At 36.3% G+C, this 20,292-nt stretch overlaps 1 protein-coding gene across 4 annotated transcripts in view; it reads right to left on the bottom strand.

Moving 5' to 3' along the window:
• The window catches only part of EML4 (echinoderm microtubule associated protein like 4), a 157,035-nt gene that overhangs the window by 43,622 nt on the left and 93,121 nt on the right, over positions 1-20,292 (bottom strand). For all 4 annotated transcript variants that reach the window (XM_005864753.2, XM_005864752.2, XM_014538451.1 and 1 more), the window contains 5 exons: positions 9,573-9,696; positions 8,229-8,378; positions 5,195-5,264; positions 3,572-3,682; positions 938-1,033 (listed from right to left, as the gene is read on the bottom strand). In XM_005864753.2, the coding sequence (XP_005864815.1) occupies positions 938-1,033; positions 3,572-3,682; positions 5,195-5,264; positions 8,229-8,378; positions 9,573-9,696 (551 nt within the window). The remainder of the gene's footprint in view (positions 1-937; positions 1,034-3,571; positions 3,683-5,194; positions 5,265-8,228; positions 8,379-9,572; positions 9,697-20,292) is intronic.

Raw genomic sequence — 20,292 nt, 5'->3', positions numbered from 1 at the left:
AAGTCAGGTGGGGAACGTTGGAGTCTGCAGTCACTGGAGCAAGCAAGCCTCCCTGTTCGCTTCAGTGCATGGCTGCCGGCCACCATCTTGGCTGACAGTTAATTTGCATAAGGATATGCTGATTAGCCAATGGGAAGGGTAGCGGTCGTACGCTAATTACCATGTTTCTCTTTTATTAGTGTAGATAGAGAGAGTGCCAGTGCGCATCATATGTACTGGCCAGTCGGTCGGACAGTCAGACGGACGTATGGTCGGTCACTAAGCCTTTTATATATATAGAAGATTATAACAATGCATATCATTACATATGCTTTTCAGTTATGTCACCCATACTCCTACGACTGAATTTTTCCTTTAAAATTTTTAAAGGTTAAATGAAATAATAGATTTTGTTTAAAAAGCAGCAGTAGTCGCCTTAGACGGTGTGGCTCAGTTGGTTGGGTGTCATCCCATGCACTGAAAGGTTGCCAGCTCAATTCCTGGTCAGAGCACATGTATGGGTTTCAGGTTTAATCCCTGGAAGGGGGCATAGAGGAGACAGCCATCGATGTTTTGCTCTCACATCAATGTTTCTTTCTCTCTCTGCCTTGCTCTCAAAATATCAATTAAAAAAATCTAAAAAAAAAAAAAAAAAAGGCAGCAGTAGCCAAGTAGAGTACTGTCTTAATTTTGAGATTAAACATCCATCTACTTTGTCATTTCAGTAGCATAATGTGTTTGAAATATCACTAACATTGGTTGAAGTTGCTTGAATATTTTATCTTAAGATACCATAAGAATGGTATTCTTAATAGCATAAAATGACAACTTAATAAAGCTGATAATCTGCGCCAGTTAGTGTGCTCTTGCACATTAAGGATATGCAATATACTTCCAAGGATCTGCAAAACAAATAATGTATTCTAAAAGATAACAACTGAAACTTTTTTGGACTTACCTTTATTTCTGCTCCTTTTGACTTTTTCTGCCAATCCCACACAGTAAGCATATGCTCATTGGAGTCATCAATAACACATAAGTGAACACCTGAATCCTAAAGAAAAGGCAATTATAGGCATTTAAAATTTTTCAGATAAGGCTGACTTTCTAGGAACAAGTACCATATTATTAAAACAGTCAACATTAAGATAATCCAAAATCCTTTAAATGTATGATTCCTTGAAATATAATGAATATACTACTAAAACTGATTTTCTTCAGAAATATAAAAGATTCTTTTAAAAAATATTTTCCAGTTTTAATTTTTTTCCCTAAGTTGATTTCTACTTGCCATCTAGCCACTTTTATTCAGAGATAGCAAATAATTCATTTTGAGGATTGTCCCCTAGTCCCCTCTTGCCTTCTTGTATTTAAAGTATAGTCCCTAGCCAGTTTGGCTCAGTGGATAGAGCGTCCGCTTGCGAACTGAAGGGTCCCAGGTTCAATTCTGGTCAAGGGTACATGCCTGGGCTGCAGGCTCGATCCTGCAGTAGGGGGCGTGCAGGAGGCAGCCGATCAAGATCAATGATTCTTTCCCATCACTGATGTTTCTATCTCTCTCCCTCTCCCTTCCTTTCTGAAATCAATAAAAATATATATATATAAAAAATAAATAAATTATAGTCCCTTGAGGTAGGCATGAAATGTATATAATTTTATAACTTTGTTCCTAAGTTTTTGTAGTAGATGAAACAAGCTAAAATTAATAGCCTGTTTTAAAGTTTGCCAATTTCAACTTTCCATGATATACATTAATATGAACAAAATAAATAAAAGCATAATTAAATTCCTTTCTATTTATTTTTCCAACGTGATTTTCATTCACATAATTTAAGTCTCCCAGTTTAAGAAAAAAGAACTGTGGACATTAAAAAATTGTTTTTTCACCCAGCTGGTGTGGCTCAGAGATTGAGCGTTGACCTATGAACCAGAAGGTCACAGTTTGATTCCCAGTCAGTGTTCATGCCCAGGTTTCGGACTCAGTCCCCAGTAGGGGGTGTGCAGGAGGCAGCCAGTCAATGATTCACTCTCATCATTGATGTTTTTATCTCTCCCTCTTTCCTGCCTCTCTGAAATCAACAAAAATATGTTAAAATTTTTTTTTTCTCTACTAGCATTTGCAGCATATACTTTAAATGTCTATGGAACAAAGAAATACTGTGATGAAGAGGAGAGGTACTGAGAAAGGTCAGAGTTTATTCTCTTCTCTTTATCTTTCTTTTAACCTGTACCAGAATGATTATCTAAACCAGGAAAAGTTAGAGTAGGAAGCAATCCAAGATAGTCTTAATATTTTAACAATATCAACAAGATGACAAAAGTTTCTGCTACAGAAATTTTAGTGGGGGAAAAAGGTAGCAAAAGTATTTCCTTTCTGTCCTGTCCTTTTATCTACTTTTCTAAATGCCTTTCTCCCAATTCCTGACTCATTTGACCCTTGACACTCAGTGCTTTCAAGGTAGCAAAATTCCCATATCCACCCAAATTTATCTTTTTGTTTTAAAAATGTCCCTTCCTCTTCATGTCGCACAAAACTCCCATAGTCCAGAATATAGCTGCTGATACCTAGGAACTGAAGAGATTATATGAATACATTAATATATTCTAAAGTATGAATGGGACCCAATAAAACATGGAGGGATATTTCTATTTGAAACTAAAAATTATGGATCCTGTCCTAGTTAGTGTGGCTCAGCTGGTTGGAGCGTCATCCCATACACCGAAAGGTCGCAGGTTCAATTCCTGGTCAGGGCACATATCTAGGTTGTGGGTTTGATTCCTAGCCGAGGCGAGTATGAGAGGCAACCCATCGATGTTTTTCTCTCTCTCTGTAAAACAAACAAAAAAAAAATGATGGAGCCTAAAATGTAGCTCTCCTACATTTAAATTACTATGAAAGTTGAAATGAACAATTACATGTAATTTAAGAGTGAAGAGATTGTTTAAATTAGTAACATCCTGTTTTATTTCCCCTCAGAATAAAGCTTCAAGGCTTAGGTAAGATTGTTAGATACTGAATTTTAAACTCATGTTGTCATTAATTCAGAGCCATGATAATTCATGATATGAGTGAATACAAAGTTCTGTCTTTTGCTCCAACATGACATTAAGAAAAGACAGTATTTGTGCATAATCAACATTTTGAAACTAGAGGCCAGTTGGGGAGGGGGAGATACATGGGAGTTTAATGACAACATGAGTTTAAAATTCAGTATCTAACAATTTGTGCAAGTTTCAGGTCTGTGAATTCTCTAAATAAAATAGAGCTCTGTTATCCAAGCTAAACAAAAGCACAACTTACTGCTTGTTTTACTTTTACTATGCCAACCATGTATTCCTCTAACATTTCCCAATACTACACAGGAATTTTATTTTAGGACAGAAAAAAATTAAGTATAACTAAGTGTAATATTCTGGATCCTAGCTAAACCAAAGTACTTTAGTATTTAGGTTAAAATGCTGGCTATAGCTAATATCCCATATTTCAATTCAGAGTTATCACTTTCTATGAACGCACAGACACAAAAATGAGCTTAACTTCTTTTTGGCTTCTTTGTACCGCTTGCTTACTCCTTTAAAAATTATTACTTACAGCTTTTGAAAAATCCAGGCATCCTACTCCACGCTCAAAAGTTCCAAGTCCAATAATCTGCAGTGTGGCCAGACTAACTGAATCCCACACTCTGACATGGGGTTGCAGAGGCTGCAAAAACAAGGGGAAAAACACAAGATAGGACTCACTGGTATATAGGTGGATGCCAATGAATACCACTACAACACAAAACTGTTAGATGGATAAATATCTAATAAAAAATAGCTACTACATTTAGACATGCCCTCAAAGAATCTTGAGCAGGTATTTTCTTCTCATACCATAAAAATAAGGATATAACAACAGTGATAATAGTTGTAGCAGCAAATGATCTGAGTATTTCTCTAGTGCCATATACTATTCTAAGTATATCACATGTATTAATTAGTTTAATCTTCATAATTCTATGAGCTATTTACTATTACAATCACCATTTCATAAATGAGGAAATTGAGATATGAAGATTTAAATAACTTGTCCAAAGTTACACAACTATTAAAAGGTGGAGTTCGGATTCAGACCCAGGAAAATTTGCTCTGGATACCCTGCTTTAAGCATTACCTTTATTCCTGGGAAAAGAATACTTTTTAAAATCAGTGCTCAATAAACTGCTAAGCAAACAGTTCTTAAAACAGAATCTGGAACTGGAAGGGGTCTTATAAGTCTTCAAATATAATCCCTCCAAGTCCTTTTCATGAAAGAAACAAGCCAGAGAATGCCATGAGTACAGTCATATATTTCTAATTAGTCATCATTAATATTCACTGTTGATCCTTACAAATAAGGGATTTGTTATTTAAGCCTATTTAGTAATACTAAATAGCAACTAAAAATTTTAAAGTGTTATCAGTGCTACTCATATATAAAATCAATTTAGGGAAATTGCAGTACCTATAGCAAACACTGATAACTTATTCTATGCTAAAAATATATATATAACACCCAGCCACCATGGCTCAGTGGTTGAGCCTTAACCTATGAACACAGGAGGTCATGGTTTGATTCCTGGTCAGGGCACATGCCTAGGATGTGGGTTTGGTCCCTGGTAGGGGGTGTGCAGGAGGCAGCCAATTAATGATTCTCTCTCATCATTTATGTTTCTCTCTCTTCCCTCTGAAATCAATAAAAATATATATAAGTTAACAACCTTATCAGTATTCCCATTTTTAAAAGTAAGTAGTTTCCTTGAGCACACTTGTTTGTATTTTTTTAAAAAAATGTATGTTTTTATTGATTTAGGAGAGGAAGAGAGAGAGAGACCTTCAATGATTAGAAAATCATTGATTGGCTGCCTCCTGAACATCCCACACTGGGAATCGAGCCCATAACCTGGGCATATGTCCTGACCAGGAATCGAACCATGACCTCCTGGTTCATAAGTCAATGCTCAACCACTGAGCCACACCAGCTGGACGAGAACACTTGGTTTTTAGAAAAAAATATTTAAGTAGTATAATTCTCTTTTGGTTTTTAGAATGTTTTTACATTCTAATATTTTTCCTTGCTTATACTAGAAATCATAGTTAAATTTTAGAAGAATAAATTGAGATATAAAAGTTATCATCAATTCCATTCTAATAGTAATGTCACTAGGCATAGAAGGCATAAAACTGTGACACTCACCCTTCCATCTTTATCCACTCCAGCTATCTGTCCAGTTGCAATCCTAATTTTGTCAGGATGTACAGCAAGGCTAAAAAGCAGTATTAACAGCAAATTTAAATACAGGAATCGTAAGAAACAGCAGAAATATGCCTTAGTATCAAACATTTTTCAAACAGTTTTTTAATCATTAAAAAATCTCCCAGTGACCTATTTCATTTTCTTTAACAAATCAAATAAACATCAAGTATAAAAAGATTTCTAAGTTTTCAGTTGTACTACTTTATTAAACTTGAGAAATTAACAAAACACTAAATCTAAAGAAAATATTTCACAATTGTGCCTTAATAAATTAAACTTTTCTTTTTTTTTCCTTCTACCTACCCACCCTTCTTTCCCCTCTAGTAATCACCATGCTGTTGTGTTGCCTGTGACTATGAGTTTTGTTTTTTGCTTAATTTCTTCACCTAAACTGTTTTCATATATCCAAGTTCCTTTCTTGTTCTGCACCTATGTACATATACATATTTCACATGGTTTTATTACAGTGAAGATGCATAATGCATTGTAATTTTAATCTAGTATTAAAACATGAGCATTAAAGGGTTTCAAGATGGTGGCAGAGTAGGTGGATCTTTCTTGCACCAAACTGGAAATAAAGCTAAACTGGGGAACATTCACCCTGAATTACCAACTAAAGAACAGTTGAAGAGGAGGCTTTTAAACAAGGAAGGGCAGAAACCACCTTGAGACTGAGAGGGAGGAAGGGAGAGAGAGAAACATTGATGTGAGAGAGAAATATCAATCGGTTGCCTCCTGTATGCGCCCTGAGTGAAGAGCAAACCCGCAACCTAGTACCTGTGCAACAGCTCGCACGATATAGGTGGGATTTAGCCTCATAGTCAGCCAGCCTGAGGGGAGATCCCACCCACAAATGGGACAATAACAATCAAGACCCAATTACAAAAGGAGAACCAAAATAACCCATACAAATCAAAACATGTGATACATCACATAAACAAAATGAAAGATAAGAATCACTGATCATATCAACAGATACAAAAAAAGCATTTGATAAAATCCAGGATCCCTTTATGATAAAAACTCTCAGTAGGTGGGAATACAGGGATCACACCTCAACATAATAAAGGCCATGTATAAAAACTCTACAGCCAATATAATGCTCAATGGGCAAAAACTAAAAGCATTTCTCTCAAGATCAGAAACAAGACAAGAATGTCCACTTTCACTACTCTTATTCAACATAGTGCTGGAAGTCCTAGCCACAGCAATCAGATAAGAAGAAGAAATAAAAGGCATCCAAATTAGAAAGGAGGTACTAAAATTGTCATTATTCACAGATGACATATTATACATAGAAAACCCTAAATAACCCACCAAAAAACTACTACATCTAATAAATGAAGTTGGCAAAGTAGCAGGATACAAAATTAATATTCAGAAATCGGTGGCATTTTTATACACCAATAACAAACTCTCAGAAACTAAAAAACAATCCTATTTACAATTGCAACAACAAAAAAGAAGGTACCTAGGAATAAACTTAACCAATGAGGTAAAAGACCTGTCTGTACTCGGAAAACTAAAGGACACTAAAGAAAGAAACAGAGGAAAACGCAACAAGTAGAAGCATATACTATGTTCATGGATCGGAAAAATTAACATCATTAAAATGTTCATATTACTCAAAGCAATCTATATAGATTCAACGTAATTCCTATTAATATGCCAATGACATATTTCACAGATCTAGAACAAATATTCCAAAAATTTATTTGGAACCATAAAAGCCCCAAATAGCCTCAGCAATCTTGAGTAGCAAGAACAAAGTTGGAGGGTCACAATACCAGATATCAAACTATACTACAAAGCCACCGTAATCTAAACAGCCCGGTACTGGCGCAAGAACAGGCATATAGATAAACAAAACAGAACAGAGAGCCCACAAATCAACCCACGTCTTTATGGTTAATTAGTATTTGACAAAGGAGGCAAGAGCATTCAGTGGAGTACAAACAGTCTATTCAATAAATGATGTTGAGAAAACTGGACAGTTACATGCAAAAAAAGTGCAACTAGACCATCAACTTACATCATACACAAGAAAAAAATAAAAATGGATAAAAGATATAAGTTGAGAAACCATAAAATTCCTGAAGAAAACACAGGCAATAACATTTCAGACATCTCTCAGAGCATTATTTTTGCTGATATATTTCTGAGGGAAATATAGGAAAAAATAAATAAATGGGACTACATCAAACTAAAAAGCTTCTGCACAGGAAAATAAACCCTCAACAAAACAAAAAAGGAACCCACAATATGGGAGAAGATATTCACCAATGATTCATCTCATAAGGGGTTAATTTCAATATATATAAAAGAACCAATACAGATCAACACCAAGAAGACAAACAATACAATTAAAAATGGGCAAAGGACCTGAATAGACACTTCTCCAAAGAGTACATATAGATGGCCAATAGACATCTGAAAAAATGCTCAAGGTCACTAACCATCAGAGAAATGCGAATTAAAACTACAATGAGGTATCACCTAACACCTGTCAAAATGGCTACCTATCAAGAAATCACTAAATGACAGGAGCTGGAAGAAATGTGGAAAAAAGGGAACCCTAGTGCACTGTTGGTGGGAATGCAGACTGGTGCAGCCACTGTGGAAAACAGTATGGAGTTTCCTCAAAAAACTAACAATGGGACTGCTTTTTAAAGTATATTTTTTTATTGATTTTTAGAGACGAAGGGCATGAACCTGGGGGTTGCAGTTTGATCCCTGGCCCAGTCAGGGCTCGTTCAGGAGGCAACCAATTGATATTTCTCTCTCACATTGATGTTTCTCTCTCTCGCCCCTTCTCTCCCTTCCTTCCACTCTCTAGAAGGCAATGCCCGTAATATCCTTAAATTCTGAGGTGTCCACAATAAATCATTTCCAATAAAAACAAGATTTTTAAAACCCCCAATAATAAAAATGAGAGCGTGAAATTAAAAAATGAACAATGTTAAATGATACCAACCATTTTACACAGTCTGTATGACCCAGGTAGTGCCGTTGAGTTCTCTCCTCATAATTAAATAGTACTACTACTGATGCTATGAAATAAACTATTTCCCCGGTAGGAAGAAGGTAAACATTAGCTCGACAGTCCTTTCCTCGATAACCATATCTTAAAAGAAAGAGTCAAGGTTTTAAACAAGCACAATATTCAAGGTGTTAAATTAACAATTTTTTCAAGGATACTTAAAGACATCAGAAAGGTATAATGTAAGAGGACTGGCCTGGAATTTGAAAACTCATGTTTGCCAGTGTGCTTGAATCTTAATTTCCCCCATTTAACAGACAAATAAATATAGATTGAGTTCCTGATGTGTCAGGCACAGAGCTAAACATACAAACCAATGTGAGGCCTATGTCCCTGGAGCTTAGGCTCTGGCAAAAATGACAAAAACAAACACCAATTATATCATTAGAAATTGTGGGGGGAGGGGGGGAATAACAGCATGGTAGAAGAATAAAAGGATCTAAATGGAGAGAAAAAGAGAGATCAAAAGAAGGGCTATCTGAGAAAGTGACATTTATGCTTGACCTAAATGATAAAGCAGAGATTGCCAGGCACAGTTTGGTAGGCAGAGTATATGTTAAACAGTTGTACAGAATTATAGGATTGGAGAGATTTCCAAGCTAATTTCTGCCAAAAGGAGGGAATGGTTCAAGGGGGTGGGGAAAGGGGATGTAGGAGAACAGAGACAGAAAGCAGAGTTCAAACTATTAGCTCCCTTCCCCTTCACTGTGAATTTCTTAGACATTCTAAGAAAAGGGAGAATTTCTAAGTGAAATTAGGAGAGCACTGTTTCATATAGTCATTTTTTTTTTTTAAAGTCTGGCTAAGAACAGAAGTTAATTCTGGAATTAAAAGAACCTTGTTAATTTGAGCTCTTAATTCATATTTCCTAGGTTACAAAATACTTAACTGATGTTTTCTTATTTAATCCTCACAACAGGCCCATGAGGTAGGGGTTATTAACCTCTTTTTCAAGTGAAGAAAGTAAGTTTTACTGTGGGTAAGTGGCAGAGCCAAGACTCAGACACTAGTCTTCCAATTCCAGTCCAATGCCTTTGCTATCACATCACAAATACCTACTGTAAATGATCTTAAAATATTGCTTGCCCTATTCAAAGACATTAATTTTGGTGATTTTAAATTGCTAATAGCAAATATATAAAATATATAAAAGGATCAGAGGTTGGTATGCTTATTACATTTACTTTCTGATATAAAAATCATTTTGATAGAGGTTAGGTAAACTAATTTTCTTAAATGAAGCCAGCGAATTTGCTGTCATGGTAAAAAAAAGGATACACCCACTCCAGTTTGAGCTTCTCAGGAGGCAGTTCTGCTCTGATGTCATCATAGTTGTCAACATCAGAAGGAATAAACATTGTAATTGGCCGACCTCGCATAAACATTTTAATATAGTCTCCTTCTGTTGAAACACAAGAGAAAAATTAAGTCAGAGATGTCTTTTCTGAATAACCACAGAAAAGTGATTAATGTAATATGATAAAAATAGCTACTTTAGAGTTCTAGTCTTATTATATATCATTGTTTTTGTGTATAATAATCTAGACCAAAACACTGTAAGAAAAAACTATTTTTTTTCCTTAAATGAGAGTAACTATTTTCATAATTAAAATATTTATGTGTATAAGTTGACACATTTCAACAAGGCCAGGAAGGTTGAAGTAGAAAAATGCAAAGAAAATAATTTTGTCATGGAAGTTTACCTAACACTGAAAAGAAGAAAGAGATTATCAGGGTAGACAACAACCATGTCTATCACACCATTTGATCAACCTACTGATGATTTAATGACTTACAAAAAATATAGTCTCAGAACATTCCAGAAGGAGAAGAATCAAATACCCACATAAGTCAGGATGGGGAGAGAGACTCAGAGCTCTGCTATACAAGGCTGTGAGAAGAGCTGGGAGGGAAAAGATGACCAATGTCCCTCACTTTACAATTGGGCCTACAATCAGCCTTGGGTCTAAGCAATTAAATTCAATTATAATACAATAACATTTTAAAGACAATCCTAGGAAACAGTTTCTAATTAACAGGCTAGGTTCTAAAACATCTTTTATTTCATAAACCAATGGCTGTTTATAAGATCTACAATAGTCTAAAACTAAAAATATCAAAAAGACAACTCTAGAATCAAATCAATCTTTATTGTATACCTTTTACAAGTGGGACAATATTTCACTTAACAAATGAAATTATTACTTATGCCTTAAAAAAAAAAAAAAGACACCAAAAAGCCCCAGTATTCCCGCCTACATACAGATAGGTTTAGTAAATGTTGTAGTGGGTGTAAACTAGTTACAAAAGAACCTAAAGAGAAGGAGAAAATAAGAAACCGAGTACAAAGCATAGGAAGTGTCTATCACTTGCCAACTTGTCTGGTAATATGAAAACAGACTAGACTAGGGGTGGGCAACCTCTTTGTGAGTGCGTGCCAAAACCAGCAAAATCTGACTCAAAATTCTTCTGTGTGCCAACCCTAATTTTTTGAGAACATGTTATGCCTACTTGATATCTCTTAAGGTGTACGTATGTGAAGAACCTTGAAGAAATAAAATTCATTCGAGCGACAAAAACACAGTATATGATGATGAAAAATACATTTATTTTTTAATGTATACATGTACACTGATAGTCCGACAGAAAACTTTATGACTCCGTTTGATATTATCAGTGGGACTTTTGCTGCTGCATCACTGATGACAGAGATTTTACATCAGGTTTATATTTCGTGACCTTCAGAGATATGCACGAGCTACTACTTTCATCCGTCAGGCTACTCCTATTACGAGACTTAACAAAATTCATCACTGAGAACAAAGATTCACAAGCATATGTGGATGAAACCAAAACACTGGTCGGATCTAGGAAGGCAGGGAGAGTTAAGGCAGAGGCATAGAAATTGCTCTTCCCCTCTCTCGTCAATCCATGTCTATGGTCTTTAAGATAACTTGTTATGTAAAATTATTTATTTATCTAAGATGCACCTACACTGAATTTATCTGAAAAATAAAAAAGTCGATATTAAGAAAAAAAATTGTAAATGGAAGATTATAAGAGAGGGTTTCTCGTGCTGGCAAAAGAGCTACTACTTTCATCTGTCAGGCTACTCCTATTATGAGACTTAACAAAATTCATCACTGAGAACAAAGATTCACAAGCGTATGTGGATGAAACCAAAACACTGGTTGGATCTAGGAAGGCAGGGAGAGTTAAGGCAGAGGCATAGAAATTGCTCTTCCCCTCTCTCGTCAATCCATGTCTATGGTCTTTAAGATAACTTGTTATGTAAAATTATTTATTTATCTAAGATGCACCTACACTGAATTTATCTGAAAAATAAAGAAGTCGATATTTTCACAAAAATTGTAAATGGAAGATTATAAGAGAGGGTTTCGAGTGCCAGCAAAAGTTACTGGTGTGCCATGTTTGGCACGCGTGCCAGGGGTTGCCCACCCCTGGACTAGACACAGACTGAAAATGTGGTCATCAACCAGAGGTTGATACAACCTTAGGACCTCTAATAATGACCTACACTGCTAAGGAGAAGAGTACATAATACCTCAATACTTTATATAATGCAAACCGAAGAAGGAAAGATACATTACTTTGCTGAATATCTACAAGTATTTCTTCAGAGTTGGATTTAAAAATTATGCTTGTAATGGGTGAGAAGTTCAAGTTATTTTTATTATTATTACTCACAGTGTGCTCAGCCTCTCAGACCTAAGAACAGGCTAACACCTCCCACGCCACGATTTTAACACCACATGATATATGTCTCTATTACTTCTGAATCTGAGAGTGGGCTCTGCTTCCTGGTGATTTTTAGCAGAGCTGAACTTCGATAACTAAATGATTACCAGCTGCAACAATTTCCCTTCTGCAACCATCCTTATCTGTATTTCCTTGTTCTCCCCCTCCCCCCCAGTTTGCTTTCTTATCAATGTGAATTTGTTATGTAATTTGCAATTGTTTTTAAATTCTTAAAGGCAGATATCCTGTCCTTTGGAATTTCTCCCAGAATCTTTGATCACATATATATATATATCATAAATGCTTTCTGAATAAAAAATAAAGCATTTAATAGATGCTTCTATCACCTCTTAGAGTAGATTGTATGTCCAGCAAAGGGAATAGGTTTAGGATAGTATAAAAGAAAAAAACAAAACAAAAACGCTCACCTTTGCCAACAGAATACCATACTGATTTCTTTACCAACTTTCAAGCAGCACTAGCAACTAAGTAAAAGTAAAGGAACTACCTATCTAGAAATTCTGTGGAATAGTGTTAATAAAAATACCATAAAACACCATCAGTTCATTTCTCTAGACACATATAATGTTGGAACTGAAAGAAATCTTAGAGCTCACCTAGTTCCATTCCCACTTTTACAGAGGGGAACCTAAGGCTTAGAGAGGTCAAATGAGTTTTTAGATTGTATTCCAAAATTTTGTGTATTATGTAGAACTTGGGAAACATACTGAGTGAATGACAGACTGGGTTAAATATACTAAACTTTATCTTACCTGTGTTCCTTTTACTTTTTAAAATGTGGCTACTAGAACATTTAAAATTAGACATGTATTGTACATTATATATATCTATTTCTATTGGACAGTATTGTTCACACAAATGGTAAGTGAAAGGGTTAAAGACAGTGGTTCTCAACCTTCCTAATGCCGCGACCCTTTAATACAGTTTCCTCATGTTGTGGTGACCCCCAACCATAAAATTATTTTCGTTGCTACTTCATAACTGTAATTTTGCTACTGTTATGAATCGTAATGTAAATATCTGATATGCAGGATGTATTTTCATTGTTACAAATTGAACATAATTAAAGCATAGTGATTAATCACAAAAACAATATGTAATTATATATGTGTTTTCCGATGGTCTTAGGCGACCCCTGTGAAACGGTCGTTCGACTCCCAAAGGGGTCGCGACCCACAGGTTGAGAACCGCTGGTTAAAGAGAATGAAACGGAGCAGAGAAAACTTATTGTGCTTAGCAGGTATCTTGCAGAAAGCTTGCAACTTGAGCACCGCATAGCCCAGCTCTGACGCTGGGAGGAGCCAAGGACAGACAGGACTCTTTCGTCAGCAGAGCAGCTTACAGCCAGCAAAAATTAATAAAAAAAAACTTATTTCTCCCTGATCTCTTGGCTGATGCCTTTCTCGGTCTCAGCCCACCTGCACCCAGGTGCCTGGAATAAAATCTCTTTTGATATATTATGGCCTCATGTCATAGGTGCGTGACCCCGGCCCACCCCGAATCTTTCAGTAAGGTCCTCAGGCTAGTCCAAAGAAGCCCAATTACCTGACAATACAGCTTACTTATATTTCAAATAATAATAGCTTGAGCTCTGAATCCCAACAGTAGGAAATAGAAGAGGAAGGTGATGTTTCTGCTCTATTATCTTTGAGAAGAGTGAATGACAGTCAAAATTTTGAAATGCTTGATGCTACACTTTCCTTTCTATGTTCTTCTCACACACCCCCTAGCACTTCCTCTTTAGCCTCCTCAGGTTTTGTTAACCTTCTACCTTAATATTTCCCCCTAGGCTGTCCTGTACCCCAAAGTGCTCCAAGTCACAAAATGATCTTCAAATTCCCTAATCCAAACCCTGTGGGATAGTTATCTCGGGTGTTCTGAGAAAAGAAGTTTTACTAAAATGATTCCTAATGATGTACACAACTGATTATTAAAGTTGCTTATACATTTAAAAGATTTTAGTCAAAATTTATTAATCTTTCACAGATTGTAAAAAAGTGAAAGGAAAACTTCAGACTGAGCAGAAAAGGAAGTTATTACTGGATAACTCTGCTCCATGATCAGTTCCTCCAGTTATTTTTTTCACACCTTGCCCTATTCTGGACTTACAAATTTAACAAACAACCAGCCTTCTGAACTTTGGGAATGCTTACAATTTAAAGCACCATTCTCCCCCAAATTTTCACTTTCAGAATCCATTAAAGTATTTTTTAAACAATCTTTAGAACTAAAGAGCCCATCAGAACTAGAATTTGCATTTTACCTTGAACTAAAATATAGTTGTAGAGTGTGACGCTACCTAATATCAATGAACAAACAGAAAATTAAAGATTCTTTAGTTTGAGCTTTGTTGTGGGGAACCGCCTATTGTCTTCTCTAGCAGAGAGGTGTGGACAAGGAGCGCAGAATGCTGGTGACCCTTGAAGCCCTGGCAAAGGTCAGGGCTATGCACCCACTGTTTAGTCCAGACAATGGTAGCTGAAGCAACTTCCCCACCAGATAGTCATGTAAATCCTTACTGATAAGATAGTCTGTTACTGGAACTTGCCTGCCTAAGGGCTATAGGTGTATCCTAAACTAAATAAAAAAATGGCAAGGCCTAAGCAAAAGCGGAGTCCATCCTCTTGGGATGGGCTCTCGCCTGGCCCCCCAATTTCCAAATTATTTCTTGTCTCATCTCTTTCATTTGTGTGTGGCCCCTCTTACAGATCCTGAACCCTGAACCACACGGGACGTGTGAGAACATTCACGCTTTGTCTCTGATATTAACGGTTATAGTCCCTCAAATTAGAGAGCTAAACAACAGACTTATAAGCAAGACTAGAGGCCCAGTGCATGAAATTCGTGCACCGGTAGGGTCCCTAGTGGCTGCCGGCTGCCAGCCAGGGCCTCCCTTCCCCCAGCTGCCTGCTGCCACCACTGGCCGGGATGGGGCTGGCCAGGGGGAGGAGCTGTGGGCAGTTGGCAGGCTGGTCCCGCCCCCTGGTGGAACTCCCAGTTGAGGAGACAATTTGCATATTAGACTTTTATTATATAGGAGGATGTTAGAAATATTGATTACAATTTTACAGTAGCTGTGACAAAGACCACTTTAGGCAGGCTAAAATATTTTCTTAAAAAGAACGTACAGTGGGGCCTTGACTTACGAGTGTCCTGACTAACGAGTTTTTCGAGATACGAGCCGTGTCTCGGCCGATTTTCTGCTTTGAGTTGCGAGCTAAAATTCGGGTTACGAGACAGCTTCAGATACCCCACTGCTAGTTGGCGCAGCAAACGTCACAGTGAACGCCACAACATCAGCCCAGCATCACGTGTCTCACTCGTTCACAACTGATTTGACATACGAGTAATTTGAGTTACGAGCTCTGTCATAGAACGAATTAAACTCGTAAGTCAAGGCCCCACTGTATTTTCCAAGCATAAAATTTCAAATCCATTAATGACCCAGCTATATTGTAGTAATGATTTAACATTTTAAAATTCCAATGAAACAATGTAATCTGTAAGTATATTTGGACTTTAAATAGGAATTTGATTTGTCCTATCATAAAGTCTAAATTTCACCCCTTTCCAAGGTCTAGCTGTAAAAGTCTGTCACAAAATAAATGTAGATCCAAAATTTTAAAAGGGAGAGGTGAATTAAGAGGAATATAAACAAACCTTCTTATTAATCCTTTTTTAAAGATTTCAAAAATTCCTATTTGTCGTGCTTGCCAAATGTTATATAGTTAGTTTTGACCAAGTACTGAAATACGACCTTAATTTTCTTTGTTCTATAGGCAGAGTTCTACTGGCTGATAGGTTTTCCTGAATTCTTAATTATGGGGGATGGAGGCGGTGATGAGTGTGCACAATGAGGATATAAAAGATGTGGACCCAGTCCCTTCGGAGCTTACAACACAGGCATAAACAAGTCTTACACATCTAATGAACTCTCATCCTCATTACTGTAATAAGCCAACTTGCAGTTAACTACTTTCTTAAATCTAAACCTCCTTTAATCAGATTTCTATTTGGTGTTTTGTTTACAACTGTGATTATCATAAAAATTACTTGAAAATATCAGATATGGGAGCTTGTTTAAGCATTTTAGATTATTTTTACTGCCTGGAAAAGTCTTTCTTTGAGAAAAGATAGAAAAAAAGTCTATTCCAACAATATAAACACATAAAACTTCTAAACATTGGCTAAACTGCTGAAAACTTCTCTGAACTAAGCAAAATATGGTTGTATTTTAAAAACTCTCTCAGATCACTCATTTAAATGCTCAAAAAAAGTTATTAATGAAAGGGTGAGGACTACGCCCTCCATCTTGCCCCAGGGTAAGGGCTACGCCCTCCATCTTACCCTGGATCCTCCATTTTTGAGCAGCCATGTGCTCAGCAAGGCTTCTTCCCAGAAGCCCAAGCCTCTGCTAGCCACACCCAGGACTTCTTTAAACTAACCAATGACAATCAAGGGAAGTGCGAGCCATAGATATGACCACATCCTGTGTAACGAGACACCGACTTGCGCCTGGCCAATCGGCAGGGCCCACAGTCCTTTCTCCTCCCCTTACTCCAACCCCCTATAAAACCCCTCTTCCCACAGGGCTAGCTCTCTCTCTGCCACTTGCTGCTGCGTCAGTAAGGAGGGTAGGGGAGACAAGCCCGGGCTTGAATAAAGACTCTTAGGCTGGCTCCCTGGTGTGGTTTCTTGGGGATCCTGAAATCTGGGCATAACAATTTTAAGCACTAAATGGAAAAAATGTTCATTACATCTGCATATACCAAGTTGTATTCAATTTTTCGAAAAAAATTTTAAAAAAATAAACTTTAGATGTCAAAACATTTTTTTATGTTAAAAACTATTGTTCAGTCTTATTTCTTTATTAATATTCTCTTTGTCTCATAATATAAAGGTAAGTAATAACAAGTTACATGGACATGAAAGGGGAGAACCTTTCCACCTTGGTGGTGTTTCTGCTGTAGGCAAGGTCACTGTTTTCCTCCTTGAGGTTGGATTCAGTTTACCAAGCACTCAGCATTCTGCACAGTCAGCCCTCTGCGTCCTGCACATTCTTTTCACTTGTTACAGAAAACCAGGGCTTGCTGGACCACTGCTGTGGTGAAAACACTCTGAGAACTTCCTGGCAATGGCATCAGCGCTCATTGATAAACAAATCCATCACTTGTGTACATGCCGATTCTCGTTTTTCAAAAAGTCAATTGAAAAAGTGGTTTTAAAAACAGAAAGATGTGTCCTTGACTTTTTTGTTTCCTCTCACAAAAGATTCTCTGGGATTTTCAAGAGGCTAGTATTACTATATTCTTTTTTTAATTCTTTTTTAATAATTTAAGTTCATTATTGTTTAAAGTATTACATATGTCTCCTTTTCCCCCCATTGACCACTCCTAGATGTCAAAACATTTATTCTTCTAGCTCTTTCTCAATTCAGTACAGTAGAAAGAGAATCAGGAGCCCACGGGAGATAATAAAAACCTGTATATGAAATTCTAATGAAAAAGGATTAAGGAGAGGCTTCAACTTCACCTTAAATGCTTTATTTCTAAAAAAACAAACAGAACAAAACACAAAAAACAACAAACAAATCCCTACAGTCTGAGTCAAACAAAGCAAAATATAAAGATCTAATAGATCTGGGTGGCCACTATACAGGAATTAGCTATATATTATTTGCATACATTTTCAGTAAGATTAAAATATTTCACAATTCTTAAAACATTTAAAAAGCATTATTAAAAGAAATACTCAAAACAATATTTTTGGTGAAACAGTTCCTGAGGAACCAATTATAAGTATAGTTCAGGAATGTGCAACATGATTTATTTGACTTCGCCTTTTCTCCCAATCTTGGTATATGTCACTGATCAACTGTACCTCTTTTCTACTAACCCTAATCACAAGTTTCAAAATTATTTTCAAAGTGCTTCAGGAAAATAGTAATTGTGACAGTGAGCAACACATCATAAAGTCTAATTGCCATTTCTGGACAAAATGGATTTTTAACTGTTATCTTAGTTAATTGATATGCTTTAGGAATGAAGATTTTTTCTGGTTAATTAGATTTTTAGTTTAGATTTTTTTTAAACTTATGCTTATAGTTGTGAAAATATGATATGGGTGAAAAGTTTTCAACCACAATAAAATAAATATGCGTAAGACTAGGATGTTCTCTTATGACAAGTCATTATTTCCCATGTCCAAAGGGAGCAGTTGGGGCTTTTTTCAGTTAAAAATAAGGAAAAAAGATCTTAAGAACATATATTATTAAAAGTTGGGACAGTTTATATATATAAAAAATTGGAGAGCCTTTAAACATATTTTAATCTATAAGACTGTTACCAACAACATCAAGAAATCAGATCTTTGCTTTTACAGGGCTTTAAAAAAAATCTCCAATGGAGAAAACGTGTTCTTTTTGATCTCCTTTTAAAATATAGAGAATACCTGGACAAGCCCAGACCTAGGGATCTAAGTAATGTTTATTTAGCCCATTTTAAGAGGCCCAATATCTAAGTTTTAGAAGTATTTTTTTTAAAATGCAATATTTGGTTTCCTGTCCTTCCTGCTATTCAAACTAAAACAGACTTAAAGCGAGCACCCTTTTTCCTTAATTCTGAAATTGCAAAATTTTGGGTACTATCTCAGTAACAACAAGGAAAGATACTACCTGTAGCTCAGTTAAGGGCTTTTTGACTTTTTGTTTGTTTCTTTCTTTCAAACTGTACACCCTCGTAGCAGGTGAGAATATACTCTCTCTCAATAGGTAACAATATATAGACAGTGTCAGTAGGACTATTAGCCTATATACCAGTGATGGCGAACCTATGACACGCGTGTCAGAGATGACACGAGAACTCATTTTTTTGGTTGATTTTTCTTTATTAAATGGCATTTAAATATATAAAATAAATATCAAAAATATAAGTCTTTGTTTTACTATGGTTGCAAATATCAAATTTCTATATGTGACACGGCACCAGAGTTAAGTTAGGGTTTTTCAAAATGCTGACACCCCAAGCTCAAAAGGTTCGCCATCACTGCTATATACTTTATAGGTAAGTTTTAGTTATTTAGTAAGTTTTAGTTATTTTCTCAGATACAATGCTCAATTTACACAGGTATGATCAGGTTTTTGGACAGAATGCCTGGAGCCAACAGGTCAGAAAACAACGTAAGGCACTGAACAAAAGCACCTGCATTCAAATTCTTTAAATAGTAGATTAAAACAAGTTAGTGAAGAAATGGGGGGGGGGGGGCAGATTATTCTCCATTTTCTATTTGCTGCAAGAAAGAACTTTCAAAAGTTATTAGAGACCCTTAGTGCTGTCTAGTATAGAGGGAACTGAGGTCCAAAGTCTCAGTTACAAGAAAAAATTATCAGATGAACAATGTTTCATGTTTTTAAACAATTTCTTTCGGCAAATGGAATTTGAGCTTCTCTTCAACTTACACTCATAATTTTAATCATTTAGGATTCTGATTCTTTAAACTTCGGTGGTACAAGTCACTTTACCACTAACTAGGTCTCATGCTTACGCTCTTTCCTCTATACCACTTTGCTTCCCTTTCCTAAATGAGGTGCCTTAATGAAGCTTCTGTTCCTTAGAATCAATCAGTATTTTATACATGTAATGAGTAACAAGTACAAAATTGTATGCACACTACAACCAATGATCTCCTTGCTGATTCTTAACAGCAAGAAAGATCTTGCCTTAGGGCTCATGTACTTCCAGATTTCTCTGCTCATGAAATTCTTTTCTCCAGATAAACACACATTTTATACTAAGTATTTATTATTTGCTTCTTATATGCAGAATATAAGTTTCACAAAGTTCAGACATTATAACTGATGAATCCTGGAGTGCCTAGGATAGGTCTTGACAAAATAAGCACTTGTTAAATAAGTATTTGTTAAATGAATGTTTAAACTGTGTATCTGATTTCACTTAGCATGATACTTGTGAAATAAGTCAGTCACAGAAAGACAAGTATCACATGATTGCACTCATATGTGGAATCTAAGTAACAAAATAAATGGATAAATGGAGTGGATCCAGAGACATGGAAGCATACGAGAACAGAGTGCGGAATCTCAGAGGGAAGGTGGGGAAGGATGGTTGGGTGGGAGGTAATCAACCAAAAACCTTGTATGCATATATGCATAACCCATGGACACAGATAATAGGGTGCTGAAGGCCTGGGGCACGAAGGG

The sequence above is a fragment of the Myotis brandtii genome, unplaced genomic scaffold, assembly GCF_000412655.1.
Source record: "Myotis brandtii unplaced genomic scaffold, ASM41265v1 scaffold191, whole genome shotgun sequence".
Lineage (NCBI taxonomy): Eukaryota > Metazoa > Chordata > Mammalia > Chiroptera > Vespertilionidae > Myotis > Myotis brandtii.
The sequence above is the reverse complement of the archived record's forward strand: the minus strand, read 5'-3'. Positions and strand labels throughout refer to the sequence as shown.